The sequence below is a fragment of the Cyanistes caeruleus genome, chromosome 3 (assembly GCF_971803275.1).
Source record: "Cyanistes caeruleus chromosome 3, bCyaCae1.hap1.1, whole genome shotgun sequence".
NCBI lineage: Eukaryota > Metazoa > Chordata > Aves > Passeriformes > Paridae > Cyanistes > Cyanistes caeruleus.
This window is the reverse complement of record NC_141703.1, coordinates 64,348,908-64,375,654: the sequence shown is the minus strand read 5'-3', so window position 1 is coordinate 64,375,654 and position 26,747 is coordinate 64,348,908. Positions and strand designations below refer to the sequence as shown.

Here is a 26,747-nt window from a genome sequence, read left to right as displayed (position 1 = left end):
GCCTTTGCCAGCAGAAGCAGCCTGTGGTGCCTTGGGCTTGGAGAGGAGTTCTGTCTTAGAGTAAAGTTCTTCCTGATACTACCTTCAGAATGATTGCAGGTGAAACTGAGAAGCCTTGCACGCTGGTGCTTATGGATGATACTTTCCATGAGGAGGAGGAAGAACTACGCCTGGTTCTTGGCACTCCAAGAAGTGATTCTTCCTTCGGTGCCTCTATTGGCGAGCAAAACGAGACGCTGATAAAGATTCAAGATGATGCAGACAGTAAGATAGTAGTTTACTGTTACTGGCTTTTGGAAGCCCATTTGCATGCTCTAAAACCATTTTCTTCTTCTAATTACAGAGGCTGTTATTAAGTTTGGTGAGACCAAATTTAGTGTGAGTGAACCGAAGGACACAAGGCAAGTAGCAATTGTGAAAATCCCAGTGCTTCGTCTGGGAGACACTTCCAAAGTTTCTGTTGTGAGAGTTCATACAAAGGATGGATCTGCTACTTCTGGAGAAGACTATCACCCTATATCAGAAGGTAGGATCATACTTACCACATCCAACTATTTGTCTTCATTCATGACTGTAACATAATTTTTCAAAAATGAAGTAACTTTGTGATTAAAATACTTGGCAACCACATCCCAAATGCATTTTCCTATTCAAATTCAGTGTGGATAAATTCAGTGCTGTTGTAACAACAGCCAAATGTTGTTGGAATACCAATTGTCAGTGAAGATATTTACAAAAGAGTTATGACTCCTTTGAAAGCATCTATAGCTCAAGAAATTGTGGAATATGTGTGAGTTATAACCTTAGTTATATTTGCAGAGTGTAGTATTACTCGGAAGAAATATGTGCTTACAGGATATGATTGTGTGGTTGTTTCTTGAGCAATTCATTACGATAATGGCATTTGCTGAATGTAGGAATTAATGTATATTTCTTATTAATTTTCTATGTTCATAATAATAAAGCTTTCCTGCTGTATTTCTGAATTCACTGCCTGCTGCTCCACGCTACTAATGAATGAAGGGAGAAGTGCAACAGAATGAGAAATTTCTTAGGTGATAAACTTCCTTCCATTAATAGCCCACCTACATGCTTTAAGCAATGACTAATGGAGTTTGTAGCATTACGATTTTTTTTGCTTTTAAAGTTTATGATAATACATGATATTACTCTGTGTTTTAAGATTAATTTTTCATTGCTGGAGTGTTTTCACAGTTTTGGATAAACTATTTTGGCATCCAGTCCAGCTGGAATATGTGACTTGCCTTAGAACATCCAGCAACAACATTGTGCTTTATCTTCAAATTCCATAGGAGTGGCATTTGCCACTAGTGATATCTGAAGAGTCAATTTTTTACCACAAGAAAATCATTAACCCAGATCTTGCTAATTCCAGTCACTTTGCTCCTGCATTTTAGAGTTTTGCTCTTTCCCGCTGAAAACCACAGAAACTTCTAGTGTCAGCTGATACTTATTTTATTTGCACATTACCTGTAGGCATTGTGCTTTTATTCTCCCTGCTGTGAACCAACAGCACATGGGAGAAAAGTTTTCAGGGGAAACGTGCTACTGCAGAACAAGAGGCTCTCAGCCTCTGCCCCCAAGCCTTCGAGAAAGGTTTGTAATGTGCAGAATTTCCCCACAGGTTTCAGAACACCTCTGGGTTTAGGGACCCTGCCTATTCAGCCATGGGTACAAAACCTGCATCCTTAATTGGGTTTTCTGAAGGAAGTGTAGCAAACTGAAAAACAGCAAAATTCTTAGCTATCACACAACTAAGAGTTCATATGTTTATTACCACAAGGAGTATTTCCCTGACTTAATAACACTTGGGATTGGAAGGATCATTAGATTAATTAATCAGACTCACTGTGGATTGCAAGATTCTCCGAGTTTTCCTGAGTTACTTCTGTGTTGATCCAAATAACTTGAGCTGGAGAAAATATATCCATTAGAAAGGGCATCCAGTCCTGGTTTGACAGCTTTGGAGAGGAAGTGTTTCTCAGCATTTTGCTTCACTGATCAGTCTCTATCAGCTAAGTGCACATTATTTCCCATATACAATTCAGCTTTGATACGCTATTGCTTTATGTGCCTGTCTCTTTAGAGTGCAGAGCTCTTTATCACCAGGTATGCTTTGGTTATGGTGGTGTTTCTATATATCAGTGAGAACATCACTCTCTTCAGGTTCTTCTGGCCCTAAGTTTCTGTTGGTTATGTCTGTACATCCTCAAAGTGAATTTGACATTCTTTAAAAATAAAAATACTAGAAAAGCACTTATTATTTTGGTTACTACCTCTCTCACCTTTTCCAGGCACAAATGTTAAATAGTTTCTGTACTTTTTATTTTTTTAGTAGTTAATACAGTTGAGAATCATAGTACTCCCTCACTGGGTCTGAGTGTGATGGGTTGATCTTGGCTGGACAGCAAGTGCCCAACAAAGCTGTTCTATGACTCCCCCTCCTCAGCTACAGAGGAGAGAGAAAACATGGTAGAAGGCTCATGGGCTGAGATAAGAAGAGGGAGAGATTATCAGCTCACCAATTATCAACACAGGGAAAACAGACTCAACTTGGGAAAATTAGTTTCATTTATTACCAATCAAACAAGAGCACAGTGATGGGAAATAAGACTAGATCTTAGAACACGTTCCTCCCACCCCTCCCCTTTTCTTGGGGTTGGCTTCACTCCCAAATTCCTTACCTCTGACTGGCTCAAGGGAATGGGAGTTGCAATCTGTTTATCATGCATTATTTCTGATGCTGCTTCTTCTTCAGACTTTTCCCTGCTCCAGCATGAGGTCCCACGCACAGAAAACAGTTCTTCAGAAACTGCACTATGGGGCCTTCCCATGGCCCATAGTTCTTCCTGAACTGCTCCAGTGTGGGTCCTCACAAGGTCACAAATCCTACCAAAACCCTCTCCTGCAGACCTTCTCCACTGTGGGCTCCTCTCTTGATGGGGCCACAGGTCCTGCCAGGAACCTGCTCCACTGGAGGCTTCCCCCAAAGTCACGGCCTCCTCTGGGCATCCACCTGCTTGACTGTGGGTCCTCCACGGGCTGCAGGTGAATCTCTGCTGTACCATGGGCCTCCATGGGCTACAGGGGCACAGCTGCATCACCAGGGTCTGCACCAGGGCCTGCAGGGGAATCTCTGCTCTGACTTCTGGAGCATCTCCTGTCCTTCCTTCCCCACTGGCCTTGGTGCCTGCAGAGTGATTTCTCACATATTCTCACTCCTCTTTCCCAGCTGATGTGGCTCAGCAGTTTTTTCCCTTGTTTAATCTGTTGTCCCAGAGGCACTACCACTGTCACTGCTGGGCTTGGCCTTGGCCAGCAGTGGGTCCATCCTGGAGCCAGCTGGCACTGTCAGATACAGAGGATGCTTCTGGAAGCTGCTTGCAGAATCCACTCCTGCAGCCCCCACTACCACAGCCTTGCTATGCAAACAAATACAATCACCTAAGATTGAACTTCTTATCACCATGACTTATGAAGTTTTTTCAGAGACAATGATGTTCAAAATACAATACTCTCGTGTAGCTACAACTTTGTTCCTTATTTTTGATATACACCATTGCATTTATTACATTTTGTTGGAACAAGATGTAACAATGCTATTTATTTAGAATTCTTCAGTCTTTTGGTCATTCACATATGTTACCAACCTTTATGTGATTAGTCACAGATAATTTTCAAAACATAAAGTTCCATTACACTAAATCTTGAGCTTTGCAAATCTCTTTGATTTATGTCTTATATTCAGTGATTTCCACATGTCCACTGCCACTGATTATTATTATTTGTAGGATAAAATAGGTAAAATTGAATTTGCAAATGCCTGTAATTTGAAAACTGAATACTAACTACCATCTCTCATGGCTGGACCTAGAATCATAGCTTGTTATGAGCAACAGATTTATTTTAAGTGTCTCATGTTTTCAGAAATTGAGTTCAAGGAGGGTGAAACACAGCACTTTGTGGAGATTGAAGTTCTCTTTGATGGAGTAAGGGAGATGAGAGAAGCCTTCACTGTTCACCTGAAACCTGATGAGAATATGGTTGCAGAAATACAGGTAACAAGTTCATGAAATGTCCTGAAGAGCAAAATCTGGTAAATAGACCTCCTACTTAATTTCTGGCTCATCGTTTTACTCTTCTTTTAAGATTTATTCACACCATCTGGGCTTGTACATTAAAAGACCAAAAGGCCATCCCAACTGTCACAGTAACACCTAAACAAAACAGTTTGCTGTCAAGGCAATAATGTTGATGGGGGCATAGAGTCAATGAAAGGCTGAAGTCTTCAGGATATTGTTCCAGACATATTCTTCTCATATAATCAGTCTTAGAAACTTATGTCCTCTTGGAAACACTCTCTGGCAATACAATATAACCTCTATGCTGTCAAAAGAGCAATTTCAGGTGAAATATGACTTCTGCTGTCAAAGCCATGTTAATATTATTCTTATTGTGTAAGATGAAATAGCCACATATTCTTGTTATTTAGCATTATATCTTACATACTTTTAATTTAAACATTATATTCTGCTGATTTGGCTTAAAATGTTCTTGAAACTCCCTGTCTTCTTCATCAGTGTCACACCATATATAGTCTGACTCCAGACAGCCAGACAGAAGAGACATAGCCTTTGCTGATGGCAAACACCCCATTTCCACCAGCCATTAAAGCATACAGTGCACATAGATAGGGGGTTCTACCAGAGTACTGAAGTGATAACAAAAAAGCTGGGAGACAAGGTTGAAGGTCTGGGATCTTTGCTGTTCTGAAAAGAAAAATTTCATTTTGTCTCTTCCTTTTGCACTCCACAGTGTACTTTCAGTGCCTCAACCCTTTCTCAATAGCTCATCCAGTTGAGGTTTTAGAACTTTCAGAACAATGTTTCAGAATTCTGGAAATTCTGATCAATGTCCAGCTTCTTTATTTAAATTTTCACAGAGAACTGTTTCTGTCCTTTTCATTGTCAGACAGCCAAGGCCATTGTTTACATTGAAGAAATGAACAGCATGGCAGATGTCACTTTTCCCTCTGTCCCTCAAGTTGCATCTCTGTTGATATATGATGATACTTCTAAAGCCAAAGACAGAACCAGTCCCATTGCTGGCTATCCTGTCATCTGTATCACAGTGAGTATCTCTGCAAAAACAGAACAAAATCTGTATATGGATTTTGTTCAGTGGGTTTTAGGCACCTAGTATCAATCCATATGGCGATGAGTCACACTTATTAGTCACACATATTAGTTCAAGCTAGAATTATCCTTAGAGCTAATCTAATTTGTCTGGATAATGAATCTGTTTCAGGGGGACAAAAAGCATAGAAAGATGTTTAACTTGTTCCTCACTAAGAATAGTTTGATATTGATACACTGTGTCTGTGACTGCATGACTTTAGTATTTCCTGCATTATCCTGCCTTAATTTGCAGAGTTAAAATCCATTGGAGGTAAGAGATGAGCCATTGTTTTCAATGAGTGCCACAGACTGTAAAATGAGTGCTGAAGGAATACAGGCTTCTTTCATTTTTTTTTCACTTGCAACTGAAAAGTTTACATAAATATTCATAATCCTTGAAGAATGTTTTGTCCATCTTCAGTTTGTTTTTTGCACATTCCTTTTGCACAGGAATGTCACAAGTTGAATGGTTCTTCTAAGTAAAAAATGAAAATATTTTTTTAAATGCAAAATGTATTTGCAGAATTACATCAATGGGTAAAGTTAAAATTAAAGTAGTACATGGGAGTGTAGCTTGTGCCTTCATGACTGTGCTGTGTTTTCACCTATAAATCAATTTTAAATAATGGTTTTTTATTTCAGTAATCATAATTAGATATGCCTTTTAATCTCCCCTAACAGTGCTAAATACATGATTGTCAAAATAAGGTGATTTTTTATGAGATTTAGTGGGATTGTCAGTTCCATGTTGTTGAATTTTGTGACTCTTGATGACTTAAAGCTCCTTTGCCATGAAGCAAATAAATTCCTAACATATGTGCCTTGTTCTGCAGGCTTGTAATCCTAAGTATGAAGACTTTGACAAGACTGGCTCTATATGTGCCAGTGAGAACATCAATAACACTCTGACACAGTATCGGTGGCTTGTAAGTGCCCCCACTGGCCCCGATGGTGTGACCAGCCCCATGAAGGAAGTTGACTTTGACACCTTCTTCACCTCCTCTAAGATGATTACACTCGACTCCATTTACTTTCAAGCTGGTTCTCGTGTCCAGTGTGCAGCTCGGGCTGTGAATTCAGATGGGAATGAGGGTCTTGAGCTTATGAGCCCTATTGTCACTATAAGCACATCAGAAGGTAAGACATCATCACCTACTGCAAAATTCACAGATCTCTTGGATTCCAAATCCAGTCTTAAGAAAAGCTAGTTACATGATCAGGCATTTTAACAGTAATGTCTCAGCTTTTCTTCTGTTGTTCATAGAGTTGGTGCAAAAACTCTTTTGATGCAGCAAATCATTGTATAAAGAAAAAAGTTTTTCCTCTTTCTAATTCTCCACATCTTTAAATAATAATCCACATAGCAAACTTGTATAGTCATGGGAACAACATATAACAGGCAATGGAATTAGTGAAACCTGGTTTCTGTTGACTTTAGAATTCAACTGCAGTAATGATGCAGTACAGTCTCAGCTCCTATTAGACACTAGAGAATCCACATGGGAGTGGTGTATGAAAGCCTAGCCAGAAGAAAAACCTCATTTGGCATTCAGGCCTTCCTGAACACCTGAGAATTGATGTCTTCCTTGACCCAAGATTAAAGCAGCTGGGCCCAATAACAGTGCATGGCCAAAATTTTTCCCTTGTCAAAGCATTCATAATTATTCATCCTTCTTGTTATATGAAACAGACTGGCTTTGTTATTGTAAAAATGCATTATTTGGATTACACTTCACAAATTAGCAGAGCTAATTAGCTCAGGCTCAGGACTGAGTTGTGATGCATAAATTACTTCCAGTACTTGAGCTTACTTGTGATGTGGAAGGAAAGAAGTGCAATGTTCACAGCAGCCTGCAAAAATCCTGAGTTTTTTCCACTTTGAAGATGCCTGACCTCCAGTACATATACCAAAGTCTCAAAAGGAATTCAGATTGTGAAAAAAAAAAAAAAGGCATTTAGTCTCTTTAGCAATGTTATTTGCATTTGAGGAAAAAGAAACCTAAAACCACTGACCAAATCAACCAATCAAAAAGCTGTCACGTGCAGATAAGAAATTCTGTTTCATCCTGAAAGAAGTTTCCAACTTGGAGATGTTGAGCAAGATGAGCAACAATAAGCTCTACAAGAGGAGGGCCCTGCCTCCTCTTTTCTTGAAATCCCTCAGAAATGTGCAGAGAACTGTTTTGATTTTCTACATCTGCTTGTTTCTTACTTAGAGTACCTGGTAATCCTTTGGCCATGACATGACAAAGCGACCAGAATGCAGACATTTCTGCATTGTCTCAGATCTTATGATTACAAACCTAGTTTTCTGGTCCTACAAAGCTGGACTAATACTGGAACACATTAAACTAACACTGGAAAGGATTACCAAAATGAGTTACACATTCTCCTTTCTTGGAGAAATTCAAAATTCAAATTAACAAGGCCTTTAGGCCAACTTGATCCAGCTTTGGAGCTGGCTCTATTCTAAGTCAATTATTTTTAGATATCCTGTGACACAATCTTTCTAACTACACTTTTGTTACTAATGGATCAGGAGACTCATAAATGTCTATGAGGTCATATCACTGCATGCTCCAATCCAGTGCCAAAACCAACCAAACACTGGTTAGATATCTTCCATAAAACTTAGGATGGTGGGAGAAATTAAAACATATGCCTCTGAAGACCTTAGTAAGAAAGTATGGCACTTGGCACTGGCTTTGCAAGTAATGCAACTGAAGAGACACCAATGCAATATCATCACCTTGTTCTGAAAATGTGATCCTGTTGATCAAGTAATCATTTCTGTTTGAGTCCTCTTTTGCATAAATTTCTGTTGAAACCTCTGGAAAATGCTTCTCAAAGCATTTGTATGTTATTCAAGAAAATTCTCATTGTTTTGGATACCTGTATTGTGGAAGAAAAATACATCTAAAAGACTGCAAGAGAATGTATAGATTGTTTCCTGTGGACATAAAGCAAGGTTGCTCTCTCTTTTTTCCAATAGGTCTTTGTCAGCCTCGTATATCAGGAGTAGTTGGAGCAGAGCCATTCTCTGCCAAACTGCGCTACACTGGCCCAGAAGATCCTGACTATGCCAACCTCATCAAACTGACAGTCACAATGCCACATATTGATGGTATGAGAAAATCAGCTGTGGGGTTAGGAGAACATATACATTATGCTGTTATTTGAGCTGTTTTATTGGTCAGGTTATTTTAAATAGACAAGTTAATAACATAATCTTTTAACAGTAGGACCAAAGAAAAGTGCTATGAATGATTCAGTTGCAGTTTGCAACAAGGTGCATAAGGTACTGTATTGATATATAGTCTCTGATGTGAAGAATAGCATTTTCAGATTAACTGCATAATTTACAAAAATTGGGCTAGACCTAAACTTTGTAAAAGACCCTTGAAGTTCATAGAAATATAGCATTTAATTACTATTCACACTTTTTATTTAATAACATGTTGTATATTAACACATTTAAATAGTAATATGTTTAGAAATATTTTGTCTTTTCATAGTTTACAGACAGTTATTGTGTGTAAAATTATCATACATACTTGGAATATCAACTTTCTTTGAATTCTAAAGTACAGTAATTAGTGTAGGTACAAAATACAAAAGCACTGCATAATATGCTTAGTGTTTGATGAAGTCTGGCTAAATTAAGCAGGTCTGACAACTGACATGTAGTGATAGTGTTATAAATTAATGTTTTTAGGCATGCTGCCTGTTATTTCTACAAGAGAGCTCTCCAACTTTGAGCTGACACTTAGCCCTGATGGAACTAGAGTTGGAAACCATAAGTGCTCCAACCTGTTGGATTACACAGAAGTCAAGACCCACCATGGCTTTTTAACTGACTCTACCAAGAATCCAGATGTGATTGGAGAGACCATTCCCTATCAGTACAGCCCAACAATTAGAGGCTTCAATACCTTGCGCTTCTACCGCAACCTGAACCTGGAAGCATGTTTGTGGGAGTTTACTAGCTACTACGACATGTCTGAGCTCCTCACAGATTGTGGAGGCACCATTGGGACAGATGGACAGGTATGGAAGTGGAACTCGATTTTCTACTGTGTTCTTGTAATAAGATATTTCTCTGATAATACATCTGTGCTAGTAGAAATAAGAGAATAATTTCTTCTGAATTATATTTGTAAATGCTTTTCTCACGGTAGAGTTCTGTGGTATTTTGGGGCAAACCAGTCCCCCTTTTACTGCATAGTGAACCAGCTTAGTCTTTTCTTAAAATGAAAGCCTTCTGAAGAATTGCTTTTAGCACATAGATAGCACTGGGCTATGTAATATTCATTGTGGTATATCTTAAAAAGCAGTTTCAAAACATTGTCAAGAGACTTCTTGCTGATCACAAGGGACTGCAATGTCCTGCTGGCATCTTGGCTTTGCTGATCTTTTGTTCACTGGGTAACATGACCCATCAGTGCAGACAGCACAGTGCTCTCACATTACCCAGCAGAAAATTACTTGTTCAGAAAGCAAAAGAAGCTGCCAGTATGGAATGGCTGAAGAGCAGAGCAGCAAAACTGGTTGGGGAGTTAAAAGCAAGAGATGGGAGAGAACTTCAGGTGTACTTTGGAAAATGATTTCTAGAAATCCATAGTAATGTGAAAGGAAAATGGTGCAGGATTTCTTCTGTAGCAGTGACAGTGAAATTAATCCCTGGATCTTCCCTGTATAATTACTGTATAAGCCTGTATGATCCCACTCAGGCTCTGGACTATAGAGGCTGTAACTATGAAGTTTAAGTATAGAAACTATACTTAGAAAAAGTATAGAATATACTTTTAGAATATAGTATATTTCTTCTCTTAGAAAAGAAAACTATATTTGGGGAATAATCCAATAGGCTGAAAGAAATACTCATATCAGAGAAGTCTATCCATACGAGCTCACTTTCCCAGTACACTAACATTCCTTATTGAACCACTGTGAAAAGAATGAGCTTGCTCTGTGAAATGGCCATAATTTCTTTTCTCTTTTGACATTTTGCCAGGGATACATATTCTGTGAGACCCCAGCAAACTTATTTGCACAAATTCTTATTTTGTTAGTCCCAAATGGCGTAAAGTAGATTTGGAAAGTGTGTTGTTGCCCACAGAAACTTACAAGCATGTGCAACAGCAGAGCTAATTTACTACTAAAAGCATAGGCACCAATGGACATACAGATATCTAATCAGAGAAACTGATTTTGTTTGTTTGTTTGTTTGTTTTGATTTTGTTATAATTACATGCCTAAAGTCCACCTTACTTCATGGGTATTCACAGTAATCATACCGTCAAATTCCTGGACAAGAAATTGCACCAGGATCTCTTTAGCAGTCGCTTAACTTCCTCTTAATTAGAGATTAATTAATTCTGCCCCTCTTAATTAGAGATTATATGCTCTAAATCAGAAGACAAGAATAAAATGGAGCTTCTGCCCATCTCAGATGCAAAGCTTTGATGGATATTTCATCTATCTCACTGTTTTGTCATCAGTTCTGGTTCTTTGTCTGTTACAGAGACCAGTTCAAGGTCTCTGCCTTCATGTTGAAAGCTCACTGTCCATGCTTTTCTTGGGCTTGGCTTCTGCTGAAAGCAGATCCTCCTACTGGTGCATTCCAAGAGATCTATGAAACTGTCAGAGGGAAAGGGAAGGCATCCAAGTGTGGGATGTAAACCTTGTACATTCCCACAAGATAAAAATGACAGCAGTCTTCACTGTTCTTAGAATGATTTCATTTCTTCAGCTCATCATTCCTTTGACTATCTCCTTATGCCCAGGCAATATGCAACCATATATTCTTATTTCCCATGCAACACAACCACAAGCACACAGAGCTTGAAGCACCTGTAACTACGCAAGCCACTTCTCCCTCAGTGAAAAAGAAGGAAGACCTGGTATGGATCCTTTCCATTTTAAGTACTTCTGTGCCCTTTAGAGAAAAGGCTGAATAGCTGCCTTAGACAAATATGTATCTAAATAAAACCTCATTATTTATGTCTATGTTCATATAAACAGAAGGGGAAATACGTACTATTCCAATATTTTAGTAAATTGGAAGAACCTGTATATTCGGTTTTGGAGGACACACATAAGTTGCAATGTGGCCAAATAAAGAGCTGTACTTTCTGTAGGCTTCAGAAGTATTATGTACTTTATGTAAACTCCCTGGTTTACAAGCAGAGAGAGATCAATATGAGCTGTGAGAGCCATGAACCTGCAGCTGAAGTCGTCCTTTAGTGCCTTCTAGGTTATGTATAAAAGGTTACAGTGTGTTAAGGGAAATATCAAGCTGAATTACTTGTAGCAGTGAAGTATTACCCCACAGCCAGTATGCGATTTGCTGCCCTCCCTGTTTTCCCCACCTCCATTTAATTCTTCTCCAGGTTTGGTCTTTATCTTCACATGACCCTCTCCAGCTGAGAGGGGAGGCAGTCAGTGCCCTATCTCTGTGGTTGTCACCATTGTTGTTTTTTTCTCCTTCAGTGAACAATTAATAATCCTCTTCTGTGAGAGGGAAGCTGGCAGCTATGGTTTTCACCATTTTTTTTTAGCAGACAAAGGAAGCCTAAATTCTATTATACAGTCAGAACAGATAAATAACAGAAACACTCTTACCATATCCTGCTACCACTGCAAATTTAATATCTTGAATTTTCCAGATACTTTGGCTAGATCTTTAGGCTCAAAATTTTGTTTCTTGATTCTAGTTCTCCAGTACCTGTATGGTCAAACAAAGACAGCCATGTTGATTCAGACAGAAAGATTTCACACTGAGAACTGGCAATATCTTAAATGATGTGGACTTTCACTTTATGGGAGCTCCTGCTATGGTATGGAAGGAAGATGAGCTTTAGGAAGCAAGAAGTGAGGTAGGAGACCTGCAGCTGGTGCAGTTCTTCTGGCACTGCTCCTAGTGTTTGTTGAAGGCTGCAGCTGTCTTAGCTAGTTCCCATGAACTCATGAACTGTCATAATACATACAGAGAAGGTCTTAGTTTTCTTTTTTTTTTTTTTTTTTCCCCCTTTCAGGCCTTTTGATTGTGACCCACTCTCTTTCTCAATTATTCTGTGCATGAGCAAACCCTGTGTGAGCTAGATGCAGCACTCCTTTCAGTGTACAGCTTGACGGTTTGTTCCTGGGGTCTGCCCACAACTGAAAAGCCAGGCATTTATGTATCTAAACATGGACTTAGTTGTGCAGTTTAAAGAACTTCTACTGAAAATTAAAGACCTGCTCCTCTTTAAATTGAGCTAATTAATTTGGATTAGAGTTCTGTCCTTGTTAAAATTAAGGTCAGCTTTTAAGATTAGCAGTTTTCTTTAGGGCAACCTGGAGTCACAGTCTAAAACTCAGTGTCTACATTTGGATATGTATAGGCCTTAAAAAAGGGGAACTCACCTATTTGAGGACAGTCTTCTGGTATTTTCAAGTAACAAAGGCTGAACTTTACTTCATGGGGACATTGTGAGAGTCAGGCACTATAGACATCTCACATTCTCACAACACAGGTTCTAAAACAATGAAAGGTATTTGTGAAAGGACATGAAAAAATGAGTGTGAAAACCAAGCAGGTGACCGTACTTTAATGAAGTGTTCATTGAAGTACTGGCCTACATTTATTTCATGGAGTGTGAAGTATCATTTGATCTCATTTCCTACTGATAAAACTGTTTGCTAGAGCCAGGAAGTTTGGCATCTGAAGGCTTCTGTGTGGTTCTGCCCAAGTATTTATATACGGGTGTTGCTTTCCATAGTTCCAGTCCATTGCCAGACTTGGAATAGGGAAGAAAGGAAATTACCATTCAGACTAATTTTATTAAAGACAGCTCATTAATCAAGTATTTTATAGGAACAAGGAGGTGAAGAACATGTATTAAAATACTTGAATGTATAGCTTTATACCTTGAAACTATGGTAATTGAGTATAGCTGAGCAGTTCACCTTTTTCTCTTCAAAAACCAGTTATTTTTGGCCCAAACTGAAAATGTCATTCTTGCAATATGTTCAGCTCCCATTTATGCTATAGCATATAATAACATATACATGTTATAGCACTGAGCATTTCAAAATCCCACCTGCATACAGGTCTTAAAATCACTAATGTACTGCTGCACCTTACACAAGGCAGCTTGCAGAGGGTTTTTATTACACAGAAACAGTATATTTCCAGCTTTATTGTAACTAGTTTTACCAAAATCATTCTTTAAGACGAAAACTCACCTATTCTGAAAATCTCACTAGATGTTGTAAAATGTAAGCAGACAGAAATGTCTGTTTTCATATTTTTATATTCACTTTAGCAACCCCTGTCAAGTTTAATAAAACTCTACAACTCATGTCCCCTTGACATGGAACCTCGCTAAAAGGCAAACATTTTTTCTCTAGCTGCAAACATGTGCATTTAGTAAAACTGTAAAGAATAAAAAACTATAAAGTGAATGCACCAGATGTGTAACAAAGTCAAAGAGGTTAAATTTTTTCAAGGGACTGTCATTTCAAGGCTGTTTTGCATTCTCTTCTCCATTCAGGCTTCTTTAAACAAACCTGCTTTGCATTTCACCTGTGACCTACCTGTCTGGATGTCTTCTTAGGGCCAAATCTTCGTTTTGCCATACTGACATTGTGTAAACAGTTAATTGATAACATTGTTAAGCTTTGTGACTCAAATTCACAAACATCACAAGTAAATGCAATAGAAATGAGACTTAGGGTAATTTGGAAAATAAAAATAAGGTTTTCACGTAAAGCCTGTTTCATTGAGACACACAAAATAAAACATAAACTTGTTTTATTTCTAATATCTAATTCTAATTTTATCAGTACTATCCATGTATACACACAAACACTGACAAGCTCTGTCCTCTGGAAATATAAGCCAGCTAAATAAAGCACACTATAAATGTAGAACAGAGTCCATGCCACAAACGCTTTATTGGAAATATTTTTTATTGTAAATATTCTAAATTGTTATTTGACAGATTCTCAAAATAATTGTGTATTTTACTTAATGAAGTTTGACAGATTGCATCTGAAAGGGAAAGAAAAGAAAAACACTTATAGAAACTCCCATTAATACTTTCTAAGTCTTAAATGGGAATTGTCAGTATTCTGAACCAGACCTTATGATCTGTGATTATATGAAGCTCTACTTCTTAGATCAATGTCTGGTATAAATTGTGTTGTTTTCTGACACACGTGAATTTTGAGGTGCACTGTTTGATGTTTTTTTATCTAAATTTTTCCAGATGTTATCTGTAAGAGTCTGTTTCCTCCTTGGAACAATTTTTGTTCTGTCTTCTCAGGTTCTCCAGACCTGGCATTGTCATGGAGCATGAGACAGAATTTCCCCAGTTCATCTGTGGTGTAGCTATAGTCTGCATTTCTCTCCAATTCACATTTGTATTGCAGTTCTCTCCTGGTATCAGAAGACTAAAATTCACACCCACATATTATTGTTTAAAATCAACATTACTGAATGTAATTTTGTCAGTGTAACTGGTAAAATCTCCTGTTCATAGGATGTATGGATAATGCACCTGTCCTGTCTCTCCACAGCAGTTAAGCTGATCCTACACTTACACAGCTCTCAGTTACCCTTTTGGTTCCATCAGTGTCACATTGAGATATAAAATGAACAGCTGGCTGCTCCCAATAGGCTTTGCATGCGGTCCTGGAAAAGAAAGATAACTCAATGGAAAGAATGTTTTCTCATGTTTGTCTAAACAGCATTACTAGTGGGGCTGGAGAAGTCAAACTCCTCCATCTGTGTAACACATTCCATCAATTCATTTGGGGGGCGGGGCAGTGTCTGCTCACTTTGGCACAACTTTCCTCTGCAGCTGACGTCCTCTTTATTTTTTTTTACTATATCTAAAAGATCCTTTCATATACCATGTCTTGAGATTTTTCTCTTCTGCCTACAGAAGAGTAGATACCCCCCTTATAGGAATGAGAGGCTCTTAGAAGTTTTCATTTACTGTTAGAGAGAATTATTCAGTAATTCTCTGACTATCAGTGTTGTAGCTTTGCCTCCAGACCTGCAAATCCATGAATGTCTCTAGAAGGGTTTGTGTACATAAAAACTCCATGAGCTTTTAGCAAGAAATCCTTCCTCCCCCATTCATGCCATGAATCACACATAAGGACAGCAATACTGATGGAAGCACATAAGTACACAAATAAATTTCCAGGCTGAAATAAGCAGCCCAGACACCTCTTGCAGGTTTTACTGGAAGGGAAGAACCTTTTGAATTCTGCAGTCCTAGAAATGGGGAGATTTGCCCAGGGCAGTGGTAATACATAAAAGGAGCAGTGATCCTGGCAGACTTGCCAGGGATCCTGCTACTAGATTTAAAGTAGTACAATAAGCTGAGCTCTCTGACACTGTGGTCCCATCAAATGGAGGCAAGAAAACCCTAAAACGTGGCTTACAAACTTCATTAGTGGATTGCTTTATGTACAGTACACATGAAGAGACAACGGTGCATTCAAAGCCAAGAAAAGTTTTTTAATGAGGGACGTTTTTTTTAGCTTAATATGTTATAAGGTACTGAGCTAGAAGGAGTTTTGTGGATCACCCTATCCAGGCCTCTGCCTTAAGTCGCTATAATGTCATTCTAACACTAGGAAACTTAACCTAAAACCTAACAGGATTTCATGGCCTCACTATTCTTGTGGAATGCCACCACACTGAGGGCTGGAAACTCTTCTGGGCTGTGTCTGTAATGGCCATCTTATGCTCATTTGTTCCTGTGTCAGCACTATCTTTCATCATCAGTGGCCCTTCTCTGGACTTAGTCTCCTGACGTATATAGACAGCATTCTTACTCCCTCTCAGCCTTTGTTGTATTTGGCTCAACAACATGGCTGTTTCAGACTCTGCTCATCAGGTAGTTTTGCCATTCCCCTGATTATGCTGATTTCTTTTTCTGCAGTCTACAATGCAAATTAGACTTTTTCAAGCATGGATGATCAAAGCTGTTCCAGATAAGCTCTCACTAGTGCTCTGTATAATGGCATGCATGCTTCTAACTTCCACCCCATTCCTCAGTTTATCTTAGGATCATAGCACATGGAGAGGGTAGGAAGGTCATAGTTATGATGTGATCAACTCGCATAACAAAATTTCTTTCCCCTCTATTGTGTCTAATGAATGTCTTTCATTTCTGCAGAAATCCCTGTGGCTGGTTTCTATTACCTTATGGTTTAAGCTATAAGATTTCACCTCACTGCTATTACTCTAATCCTCAAGGTCATTAAATTCTCACTTTGATTTTGCAGTCCTCTACTTTATCATTAAGCATTATGTATGCTTCTATTTAAGAAAATAATGGACATGTATTAAATCCTCTTCCACATACTTTTGTCTCTTCCTTATAAGCAAACTAAATTTCAGATCTCTGACTTCAGTATCTCATTCTTACTGTACAGCATGCAAATATAGAAGAAAAATGCACAGAGAAAAGACAACAGAGTTTGTAATACATTTTTTATACAATCAAATGTATTCATTCAGTTCTTGATACTGGTCCAGGAAATGACAAATTTTTGAGGTTACCCCTGCATCAGAGGCAAACCATAAGACACTTGCATCGTTGCTATATTTTTTTTAATAGAAGTGAGAATGTTGCATTGTTATTTTGAACAATTTAATAAATCTGTGTCCAGAATAATTTCTCAGCTACTCATGCAGGTATTTCAAAGATATTCTTGCAACTTAAGTGGTACTAAATAATAATACTTTTGTCTAACTTCAACTGGTCATCCAATATACAGAGAGAAAAATTTATTTTTTTCTGCTCCAAATAGAAGTACTTGATGGTGTTCAAGTAAAAGCAACAAAGAATCATTAATATACTCTACAACTGTAGCGTCTCATCTACCAATCTGTGTTAGTGTTTTGTTCTTCAGTGATGCCAGACTCTTTTCAGTGGTGCCCAGTGGCAGGACAAGGAGCAATGGCCATAAACTAAAAGACAAAACACCACAATATGAGGAAGAACACTGAGGGTGGCAGAGCACTGGAACAGGCTGCCCAGGGAGACCATGGAGTCTCCCGTTCTGGAGACATTCAAAACCCACCTGGACACATTCCTGTGTAACCTGCTCTAGGTGACCCTGCCTTGGCAGCAGGGATGGACTGGACAATCTCCAGAGCTGCTTTCCAACCCTATCAATTCTCTGATTCTGTGATGCTGTGTGTTTCCCAATGACTGCTGTCTAAATGCTAGCACGTATTATGGAATGAGTCAAACAGTGTAAGTTGAAAGGGTTTTGGTAGCACAATGCAGATCAAGGAGTGTCACATGTGGAAGTGAGTTGTGGCAACTACAAACATTTGCCTTAGTGAAGTCCTTAATTAGGTCAGAGTATTTGGTCAATGCAGGCAGTAAATTTGTGGTTCCATTATATTAGTAAAAGTTCTGTCAGGCATTTCAAAGTGTAAAGCTGCTGTAAGGTTATGGTCATTCAGCCTCTTGACTTGCTGCTGGTTGAACCCAGAAACAGTTTGATTCTTACACAGCTTGTAAACTTCTTTAAATGCTGGGGATTTTTGATAGTGCAAAACATTCTTTAGAAGGACGTAAGGTAATCACTCCAGGGAAATGTTCAGGTGTGCAAATTTATATATGGAATTTCTATTGGAACTAAATGAGAATTCAACTTTTATACCTTTAAAAAGTTTCCCACTGAGAGATGATTTCAATGTCTTTCCTCCCATGTACTTCTAAGAAAATCCAGAATGGTCTAAAAGAATATGGATTGCACATTTCTAGTCAGAGATATGTGAGTGACAAATTACTTGTAACCAAAGATAAACGTGAAGTCTCTTCAGACAGGTTTAGATCTGTGTATCATGTAAGAGCTATCTTAAGAGGTGACATGTTACTGACATTATTCTTCTTGTCTTTTTTTCATAAAAGTATATATAAAGAATATGTGATTTTTTGATAATTACAGCACAATTGTTTGGTACAATATATAAAGAAAGGTTCTATTTTCAAATCCATATCAGCTTTCTTACTATTTTTAACTCTTCCAGGCAGTGAAGAATGGTATGTGTTTGCATGCAGCGTGTTAGCTATTAGCCATGCACAAAGGAAGAAAGAGTTCCAGAGGTGACTATGTAGAGTCCAAGGACTCAGTCTTGCAATGATATCTGAGCAATTTCAGCATCTTCCAGAAGAGTTTCTTAGTCGATAGTAACAAGAAAGTAACCAAAAAAGTTGATTAAGGCATAACCATAGAGCAAACACAAAACCATACTGGAAAAATTTCTAAAGCCTTCATTAGTTGTTCATGTGTTGTTTATGTACTAAAAAAACCTGAACAAAAATGATGAGTCAAAATTGAGGGGGTTACGTTTTATCAGTTTGAAGTACAAAGATGAAACCTGAAGTGATGTAAGCTCAGCTGAAAACCCCTGAAACGTGGTTTTGCACTTCATCTGTAGTTTACAAAAAGAATTTGATCGAGTCACGTTATTTGTTTCAGGTTTTGTCTTCCCTTTCTCTTGCATTCAGCTTAACCTGTGCGGTGCTGCCATTCACGATCACTAACCCTAAAACGCAATTCTGATTTTCATAGGTTCTCAACCTAGTGCAGTCCTATGTCACTCTGAGAGTCCCTTTGTACGTCTCGTACGTTTTCCACTCTCCTGTGGGCGTCGGAGGCTGGCAGCATTTCGACCTGCAGTCAGAGCTCCGGCTGACTTTCGTGTATGACACTGCCATCCTGTGGAAGGACGGCATCGGGAGCCCACCTGAAGCAGAGCTCCAAGGTGCGTGTTTCTTGGCATAGAACTCGTACTCTGTTACTAAGAGTATAGTTTGCACACAGTAGGATGGTTTTTCAATCATTCCAATCGTAAAAACAAATTTTAAATTTTCATTTATTTGCAAGTGCAGTCTGTCATTTCCTAGCACTCACAGGTGTATGAAAATCGTGTAAAGTCTTTTACTGCAAAGAAAGATAATCGTATTGTTATATTTGAAGTACATGTGCAAAATTTAAGTAATTTAATAAATAATAAATAATAATTTAAATAATTAATATATACTCAGAACTTCAGGGTACATTATGTAACAAAATTCAGTTAGCACACAAGATGTTTACACTTCAATGAAAATAATTGAAGCTTTTCTGTGATGCCATTTTTTTCTCACTATGAATGGCCAGTTTCAAAAAATTTTGATATTTTGCAAATGTTCTGAAATATTCAAAAGAAACAGAACTATGTAATGGAAGTCTATCCTCTGTGTGAAAGCAGTAAACTCTGAGACATTCTACAATATGTTAGATACTGTCAGTAAATGTTTGTGAGTATAACTAGTAATCAACAAGTCAAAATTTATCATTGCAGAATTTATCTTTTAAAAAAGTTATTTTACTTTTTACAGATAGCAACATACAGATGTATGTGCAAGATTAAAATATATAGTTGCACCTGTGTGCTGCATTGTTCTTGCTTTATGCAAATTTACTTAATATTTCCCAGCGTTATGCTTCGGGTGTTTCCTATCTTTCTCAACCTAAAGTAGAATACAGGTTGTGCTTATGTACATACACAATTTCAGGACTGCTGGGAACCTAAAATCACTTTTTGCTTCTGCCAACTCTGTATATAAACTGCAGAAATCACTGCTATGCCATTTCTTTCCCTATGTTAAGAGCAGGAAATGAGGAGCAGCAAGGGGAATCTGCAGTGCATGAAGAGTGAAGCACATGTCATGCCATGGCTAAAGAATAAGCCACATGCCACAAATCATGTGATGTACTAGTCACAAAATAACAACCAGATCTAATCCTCTGTCTCAGCAGTTACGTGGTGCATTTATGCCACCATTTCCCATCTTTAATTATTTTTATTTCTCTGTCTAAGAACCTGATGGCCACATCTTTGGAGGTGCTGAACACTGTCAGTTCCCTTTGAAAACAACCAGTACAAAACAACCCCAACATATCCCAGCCTCATTTGGGTTGTATTTTTTCAGCACTTGTTTTTCTGGGCAGGGAGGGGTTCCAGTTTCTTTCCATACCTCTCAATTCATAAATTCTAAGTAAAGCAGTCAAGGTCTTCTATTGCCCTAATTCATTCATGAATATGTAGTTACTTCTATTGCATCAAGAAATATGATTGGTACAGATGATTTTGTACAGGTGGTATGCATTCACACTGGTGTGTTAGATTTCCAGCACATTCACTGGGGAGCATTGCTGTTTCCTTCTTTTTCCTGGCAAGCAGAATGGTGGCACATCACCGGCTGTTTTTAAGAGAGAGCTGGAAGAAATAGCTGAACTCTAAAGCTTTGCAGAACTCCTGAGAAAAAGGATCTTGGCTTTTTCTTGGTCAAGCTACAGAAATAAACCACTTCTGATGTGTAAACAAGATCTTGTAATCTGAAATTAGAATATGTAAGGTCTGTGTTTTGTGCCAAATTCATGCCAAAATTTTCCAGCAATGCAAAGCCTGTCAGGAGTTTCACAGATTGCAGCACCCTAGAGCAGATTGCTGTGGAAGTCACAACCAGCTGCTCCAATTAATGCTGATGGTTGCTGCCTTGGCACAGTAGGCAGGGAGGCACTGATAGAGGGTATGTCTGAAGCAGCTTTCATTGGTAGGAGTCAGAATACTAGAATACTTGAATACTTGCTGAAAACAAAATTCTTCCTTCTGCAGATGTCCCTGACAGCTGACCATGCTGCCTGAACCCAAGCACAGATTGCTGTGTGGATTTTCCTTAGCCTACTAGCTCAGCTGTGTGGGTCCATGGTAGCCTGTAAAAGCATGGCTTTGCAGGGAAGTTCCCTATGTGCTTTGGAAGCTGCATCATGTCCTGAATTCTCAAGGCATCACAGTATAAATTCTTGCTTGAGAAGAATCTGGAGTCAACCCAAAAAGTACCAGTGGGCCCCCCTGTCAAACAAATCACATAGCAAGGATAGATGGAAGAGTGGGTCTGGTGTTACACAGGAGTGTGATTTCTTTGTCACCTGCAAGTGGAACACCGTTGTTAATTGGTTTTTGCTGGCAGGTTCCCTGTTCCCGACCAGCATGCGTATCAGTGAAGAGGGGCGCTTGGTTGTCAACTTCAAGACGGAAGCCCGGTTTCATGGTCTGTTTGTTATGTCCCATCCTGGTAAGTGTAGCATACACTTTATCAGCATTACTGAAATAAAGACACTTTTCCCAAATTTGATGCTATTCATTTTTTTTTTCTATTTCTGCTTCTGATAGCTGTTTGTTTTGGTTTTTTTATATATGCTATGCTCTTCAGATACATGTTTTTCCTCTTCTTGAGATTTCTTACTTGTCATTGATGACTGTATTCAGGTTGTCAAACTTGTTGGAATATACATTAATCTGATGGAAAGCAAATAGTTCCACTTGATCGAGAGCTGACTTGTGAAAGATGAAGATCTAGGCCATTGTGTCCATTAGGGATCTATAGATATGTGTTTTTAATCCCATGGTTATAATTACTTGTATTACCCTAGGAACTTAGCATTAAAATTTCTTTCTTAACTTGAAGCTTTTCTAGGATATTTAGACCTTTTTCATAGAGCAAGAAAAAGTCTTGTGTGGGCATTGTAGCACTCTGTTAATATAACACTCTCACTGACATTCAATTAGTCATTGCCAAGGACCCATTCCTGCAATTTAATCTGTTTAAACCCCAGTGTCTTTATTCAGAACAATTACAGGTGTAAAACTCAGTCTACAGACACAAATCTGAGCATGAATACCAGCCATGGAAAAGAATATCTAACTAAATTAAATCTGCTGAACAACAGTGAGGAGAGAAAAAAAAAAAATAGGAAATCTCTTTAAGTTTAACTCAGGTGTTTTTAACCCATAAAACTCCTTCATGGTGATTCTACTTTTTCTCAGCCATCCTCTAGTGTTTGGTTTTGCCCATCAGACAGAGACAAGAGTGTTCAATTACTAAGAGAAATTATGTTTTGTTTCCCTGGGCTGACATTCCAAGTTTAAAACAGGAGGGATTATAGAACTCCGCCATTCCACTCTCAGTGTTTTGACTGCCTCTTAAATTTATTCTTCATACTGTTCTCATTGTGTAGCCCAAAAGTAGCTGCTGCATAGACTTGAACAAGAATCAAAGAGGCTCAGCTGTGTTGACTGTAATTGATTTTATTTTCAGTTAATAAAACCCAGTGCCCTGTGAAGGTATTAACATCAGCTGTGGCATTATGGTTTATGGATTATTGGGAATGTTTTTCAGGCTCTGAGAGTTTGTAAAGAAACACTAAAGGTGACAAATCTCTCTTTGACATGTTTCTAGCTTCATCTCTGACTTCCATGGTTATGTCAGCTGACCACCCGGGCCTCACTTTTAGCCTCAGCCTCATCCGAAGTGAGCCAACCTACAACCTGCCAGTCCAGCAGTGGAGCTTCATTTCAGACTTTGCGGTAAAACCTCAGCCCCCACTAAGTCTTCTTCTGCCACGGCCTGTTAGTTGGGATGTTGGTGGTACAGCTCCCTCTCTCTCTGTGTCCAGGTTCGAGACTATTCTGGGATGTACACGGTGAAGCTGATTGCCTGCACCACTGCCCCACACCAGGAGTACAGCCTGCCAGTGATCTGCAACCCGAGAGAGCCCATCACTTTTGATCTGGACATCCGATTCCAGCAGGTGCTGTTCCAATGACACCTTCGTCATGTTCCCTTTCTAATTTGATTCCCATTTGTTGGTCTTTTAATAATAGTACTAGAAACTGAATTTGTTGCTAATAAACAAGGCATTCCTGAATTGGTGGGAGAGCACATGCTCCTCTCCTGCTAAATAACCATTGGTTTAGAGGAGAGTTACTGGAATGCAATAGTAACATTTGGGAATTATTTTTGTGTCTGTTAGCTTTGGTAGTAAATAATTTTATCAGATAATTAGGAAAATATAAAACTATTATCAGAATGTTTTCATCTGATGCAAAATCAGAGTTAGGTTTCTGGTATTAAAAGTGGAACCTCCAGAGTGAACCTCCATTCAGTCCTAAGACAGAACTTCCTTCACTGACTCTAGAGGGAAGTGTAGATAGGTAAAATGCTTAGCTTTAAAACTCACATAAGAGACCAGAACAAATCCAGTCCATAGCAATATGGATCATATGGGAACATGTGGCAACAGGCAAACAGCATACCTTTTGTAAAGCCCAGCTGTGAAGCAGTGTAGCAACGAGCAAATCATGGGGAAATGGATTCTGCTGTAGAAAATACTCAACTTTAAAAAAAAAACAAAATGGGAGTCATATTGGATAGTTAAGAGAACATAAACTGCCAGCTTTCCAGGGTATCAAAAGGGCTAGTGTGACCTTGGGATGTGTAAGGAGGAAGTTATATCATTTCTGCTATTTGGAGCCAATACAGCTATTCCAGCTAATACTGGAACAGTGTGGCTGTGGTTTCATGCTCATTAATAGTATAGATTATGCTATTAAATCAGCTTACAGAATAAATCCATATCAGTCAGGGGTAGACAAGCACTTTTCTGTTGACTTTGCCAGAGTACACAAGGGAATGTATGCAGTCTTTATGCTTTCATTTGGCATTATGCCACCTGTGGTAGAACAGATGATTCCTGATAGGGCATTAAGTCCTGGCAAAGAAGAGGGATGATACATGATCTGATGTGAAACCTGCCTTCTCAGAGTTAACCACATTTCAACATTTTGGAGAAGTTTGAATGGAATGAGTGAGGGGAAGTTATACTAGTTTGGCACTTCAGCCTTTGTCTGGCATTTCTAATCTACTTCTAGGGACTCTAAAGCAATTCATAGCAATGCTAAACCACAACTTGTTCCTGATACTAGTAACAACAAGATGTTGGTATTTCAAAGAAAGGTCAAAAAATGTGCAAAAATCATTGCAAAATGGGCAAAGTAGCCTAAGAAGAGACCTAACTCTTACCTGGAAGTAGCCTGCAAGTTAAAGCTATGGCTAAGAATTAGAACTGCCTTGGAATAAATAAATGGGAACTGTAGGGGTTATTTTATCAGATAAGGCTTTAACAATACAGTATATGGAAGTTTCAGATGCATCAATTCAAAATAGGCATAAGGTGCAAAGTTACAACATTATAGATTGTAGCCAGCTAAACCCCCATCATCAAAAATTTTCAGGCCAATACCAGCTCTTTTTCTTGAGATACTCATAGTAAAAGGTAAAAGGAGCTTGGGCCTTCTGTGGCCCATGATTTTTCCATCTGATTACAGATTGAAGCACTATGTCCCAAAGCAGGTCCCAAAAAAAGCAGCAGCACAAGAGCACAAATTCAGTAGGCAGAATCTAGCACTTTACCACTAAGAATTTTTTAGTTATTCTGCAAAACTGAATAAGCATTTGTATCCACTCTTTTACAAATAAGAAGCAAAATCCTGAAGGATCAGCCTGGATGATGCTAGTCCTTAAACTAGAGAGCATCTGATACCTTGCACAGGCCCACTGTATCCAGTCCTGTGGTGCCCAGTGCTAGAAGGACATGGACCTGTTATAGGGGGTCAGAGGAAGACCAGAAAAATGGTCAAAGGGCTGCAATGCCTCCCCTATGAGAAAAGGCTGAGAGATTTGCTGTTGTTCAGCCTGAAGAAGAGAATGAGCTAAGGAGACCTTATTGTGACCTTCCAACATATAAACAGGGCTTATAAGACAGACAGACTTTTTACCAAGGGCTGCAGTGACAGGACAAGGGGCAGCTGAAGGAGAGGGTATGTTTAGATGGGATGAAAAGAAGACACTTTTTACAAGGAGGGCAGTGAGGCACTGGCACAGGTTGTCCAGAGAATCTGTGGATGCTGCATCCTTGTCAGTGTTTCAAGGCCGGGATGGATCCTCTGAGCAACCTGTCTAGTGGAAAGTGTCCCTTGCCCATGGCAGAGAAGTTGGGTGAGATGATCTTTAACTATGCCCTCCAGCCCAAACCACTCTGTGACTCCCTGAAATCAGTGAGCATGGGTGTCACAACTGGAACAAAATTACTTTTGACTGCAAAGTCTAACGATAAAACGATGAGGCAGGACAAGAGTTGCATCCCCCAGTTCTTAGTCTAATGTTCCAGCTCCCATACTGAATTACCTTCTTGGGCTTTTTAATACGAGGCTTTTTATTTCCTTGGAAACTTTTTATCTTAATTTCCTTCATAATTGTTTTCACTGGTCACAAGTGAGGAGCCATTTTAATAATCAAGAAGAAAATGTATTTTGTCTTTCCCCACTGGTTTAACATTTCCTTTTTTAACCTGTATCATCTGCATATCTCATTTTTCCTCTCTCTGTGGCCCCCAAGGAGTGAAGCAAATAGCCTGGAACTCTAGTGAGGATTTTATTACCACTGTCCCACTCTGGGATTCTCTGGAAATGAACACTATTCAACCTCCAAGCTTTGCTTTATCCCAGTCCTTTCAGCATCTCCTTTCTTCTAATGTGTATGACTATTTCCTGACAGAAGCACTTCCATACTCAGAATGTTGCCCTGGAATGGCCCAATCTCAAGAGTGCTCTGTTCCTTCAGGTTCCAAGTGTCACATGGGCTTTGATCCCGTGGGTGATCTGCAGTGTCCCCACACCATGCATCTGCAGAGTTGATCGACATGACAAACAGGCAGAATAAATTGACAGTACTCTTCTCACCCAGGAGATCCTCACCGATTATTTTTTAAGAACTCTTCTATAAAATGTCTCAAATGCCCACAGAAGTAATTACACTTAAACGACTGTCATAAATTACACAGCTGGAAAACAGTTGTGCTAATCAAGTATTTGTGGAACTGCAACCCAATGTCCTGTTTCTCAGGCATTTAGAAAGAGGCATTCGAAGGGAAGTGCTTCTTTCGTCTTTTGTTTTTGTTTTTTTCTTTGCAAAGGCTATGATTCTAGGGCTCCTTTTTCTGAAAAGTAGCACTCCATTTATAAAAAGGTTTGAGCTGTTCATTCTTGCCAGATCCTGTTGCTTTGATAGTTTTGGGACTCTATTGTGAAATGGACCCTTATCCATGAGCCAGCAGAATGTTTTCTTTGTTGTTTTCTTTCCTTCCTGTCCACACACTTATACTTATATATACATAAATATACATTTATATGTTAGCTTTTTTTAAATTTGTTTAGTGGCCTCTTGTTATTTTTTCTTTTTCCTTTTTTTTTTTTTTTTTTGGATATGTGTGTCTTCTATATTGTTTCCTCAGGTACTTGCATCCTTTTGAATTTTAGGCTCCCCCAGTTCTTCAATTCACTGTATAATTTTTCTTTTATTATGCCATGTCCCTTTATAGTTTGCCTTCTTTTTTTTGTTTTATGGCCCCATGGAAAACTGCTGCTGATAGTATTGATTAATTTTATACTTTTCATGTAATCAAAGAAGAACCATAGATAAGTGTATCATATGTAAAGATAAATACTAGCATAAAAAGATAAACACTAGCATAAAAAGGTGTTCAAATGGTTAGGTGCATTTTCACATGGATGATCTGATGCATCCTGCAGCACATTAGAAGAACTGATACTTGCAAATAAATCTTCAGCAATGTGTG

General features: G+C 38.7%; 1 protein-coding gene across 1 annotated transcript in view; it reads left to right on the top strand.

Moving 5' to 3' along the window:
* FREM2 (FRAS1 related extracellular matrix 2) overlaps positions 1-26,747 on the top strand; it is a 126,456-nt gene that overhangs the window by 91,430 nt on the left and 8,279 nt on the right. The window contains exons 10-20 of the mRNA XM_086881449.1: positions 100-264; positions 344-526; positions 3,949-4,079; positions 4,993-5,151; positions 6,032-6,335; positions 8,191-8,322; positions 8,914-9,245; positions 18,795-18,987; positions 21,242-21,346; positions 22,511-22,638; positions 22,728-22,862. Of these exons, the coding sequence (XP_086737575.1) occupies positions 100-264; positions 344-526; positions 3,949-4,079; positions 4,993-5,151; positions 6,032-6,335; positions 8,191-8,322; positions 8,914-9,245; positions 18,795-18,987; positions 21,242-21,346; positions 22,511-22,638; positions 22,728-22,862 (1,967 nt within the window). The remainder of the gene's footprint in view (positions 1-99; positions 265-343; positions 527-3,948; positions 4,080-4,992; positions 5,152-6,031; positions 6,336-8,190; positions 8,323-8,913; positions 9,246-18,794; positions 18,988-21,241; positions 21,347-22,510; positions 22,639-22,727; positions 22,863-26,747) is intronic.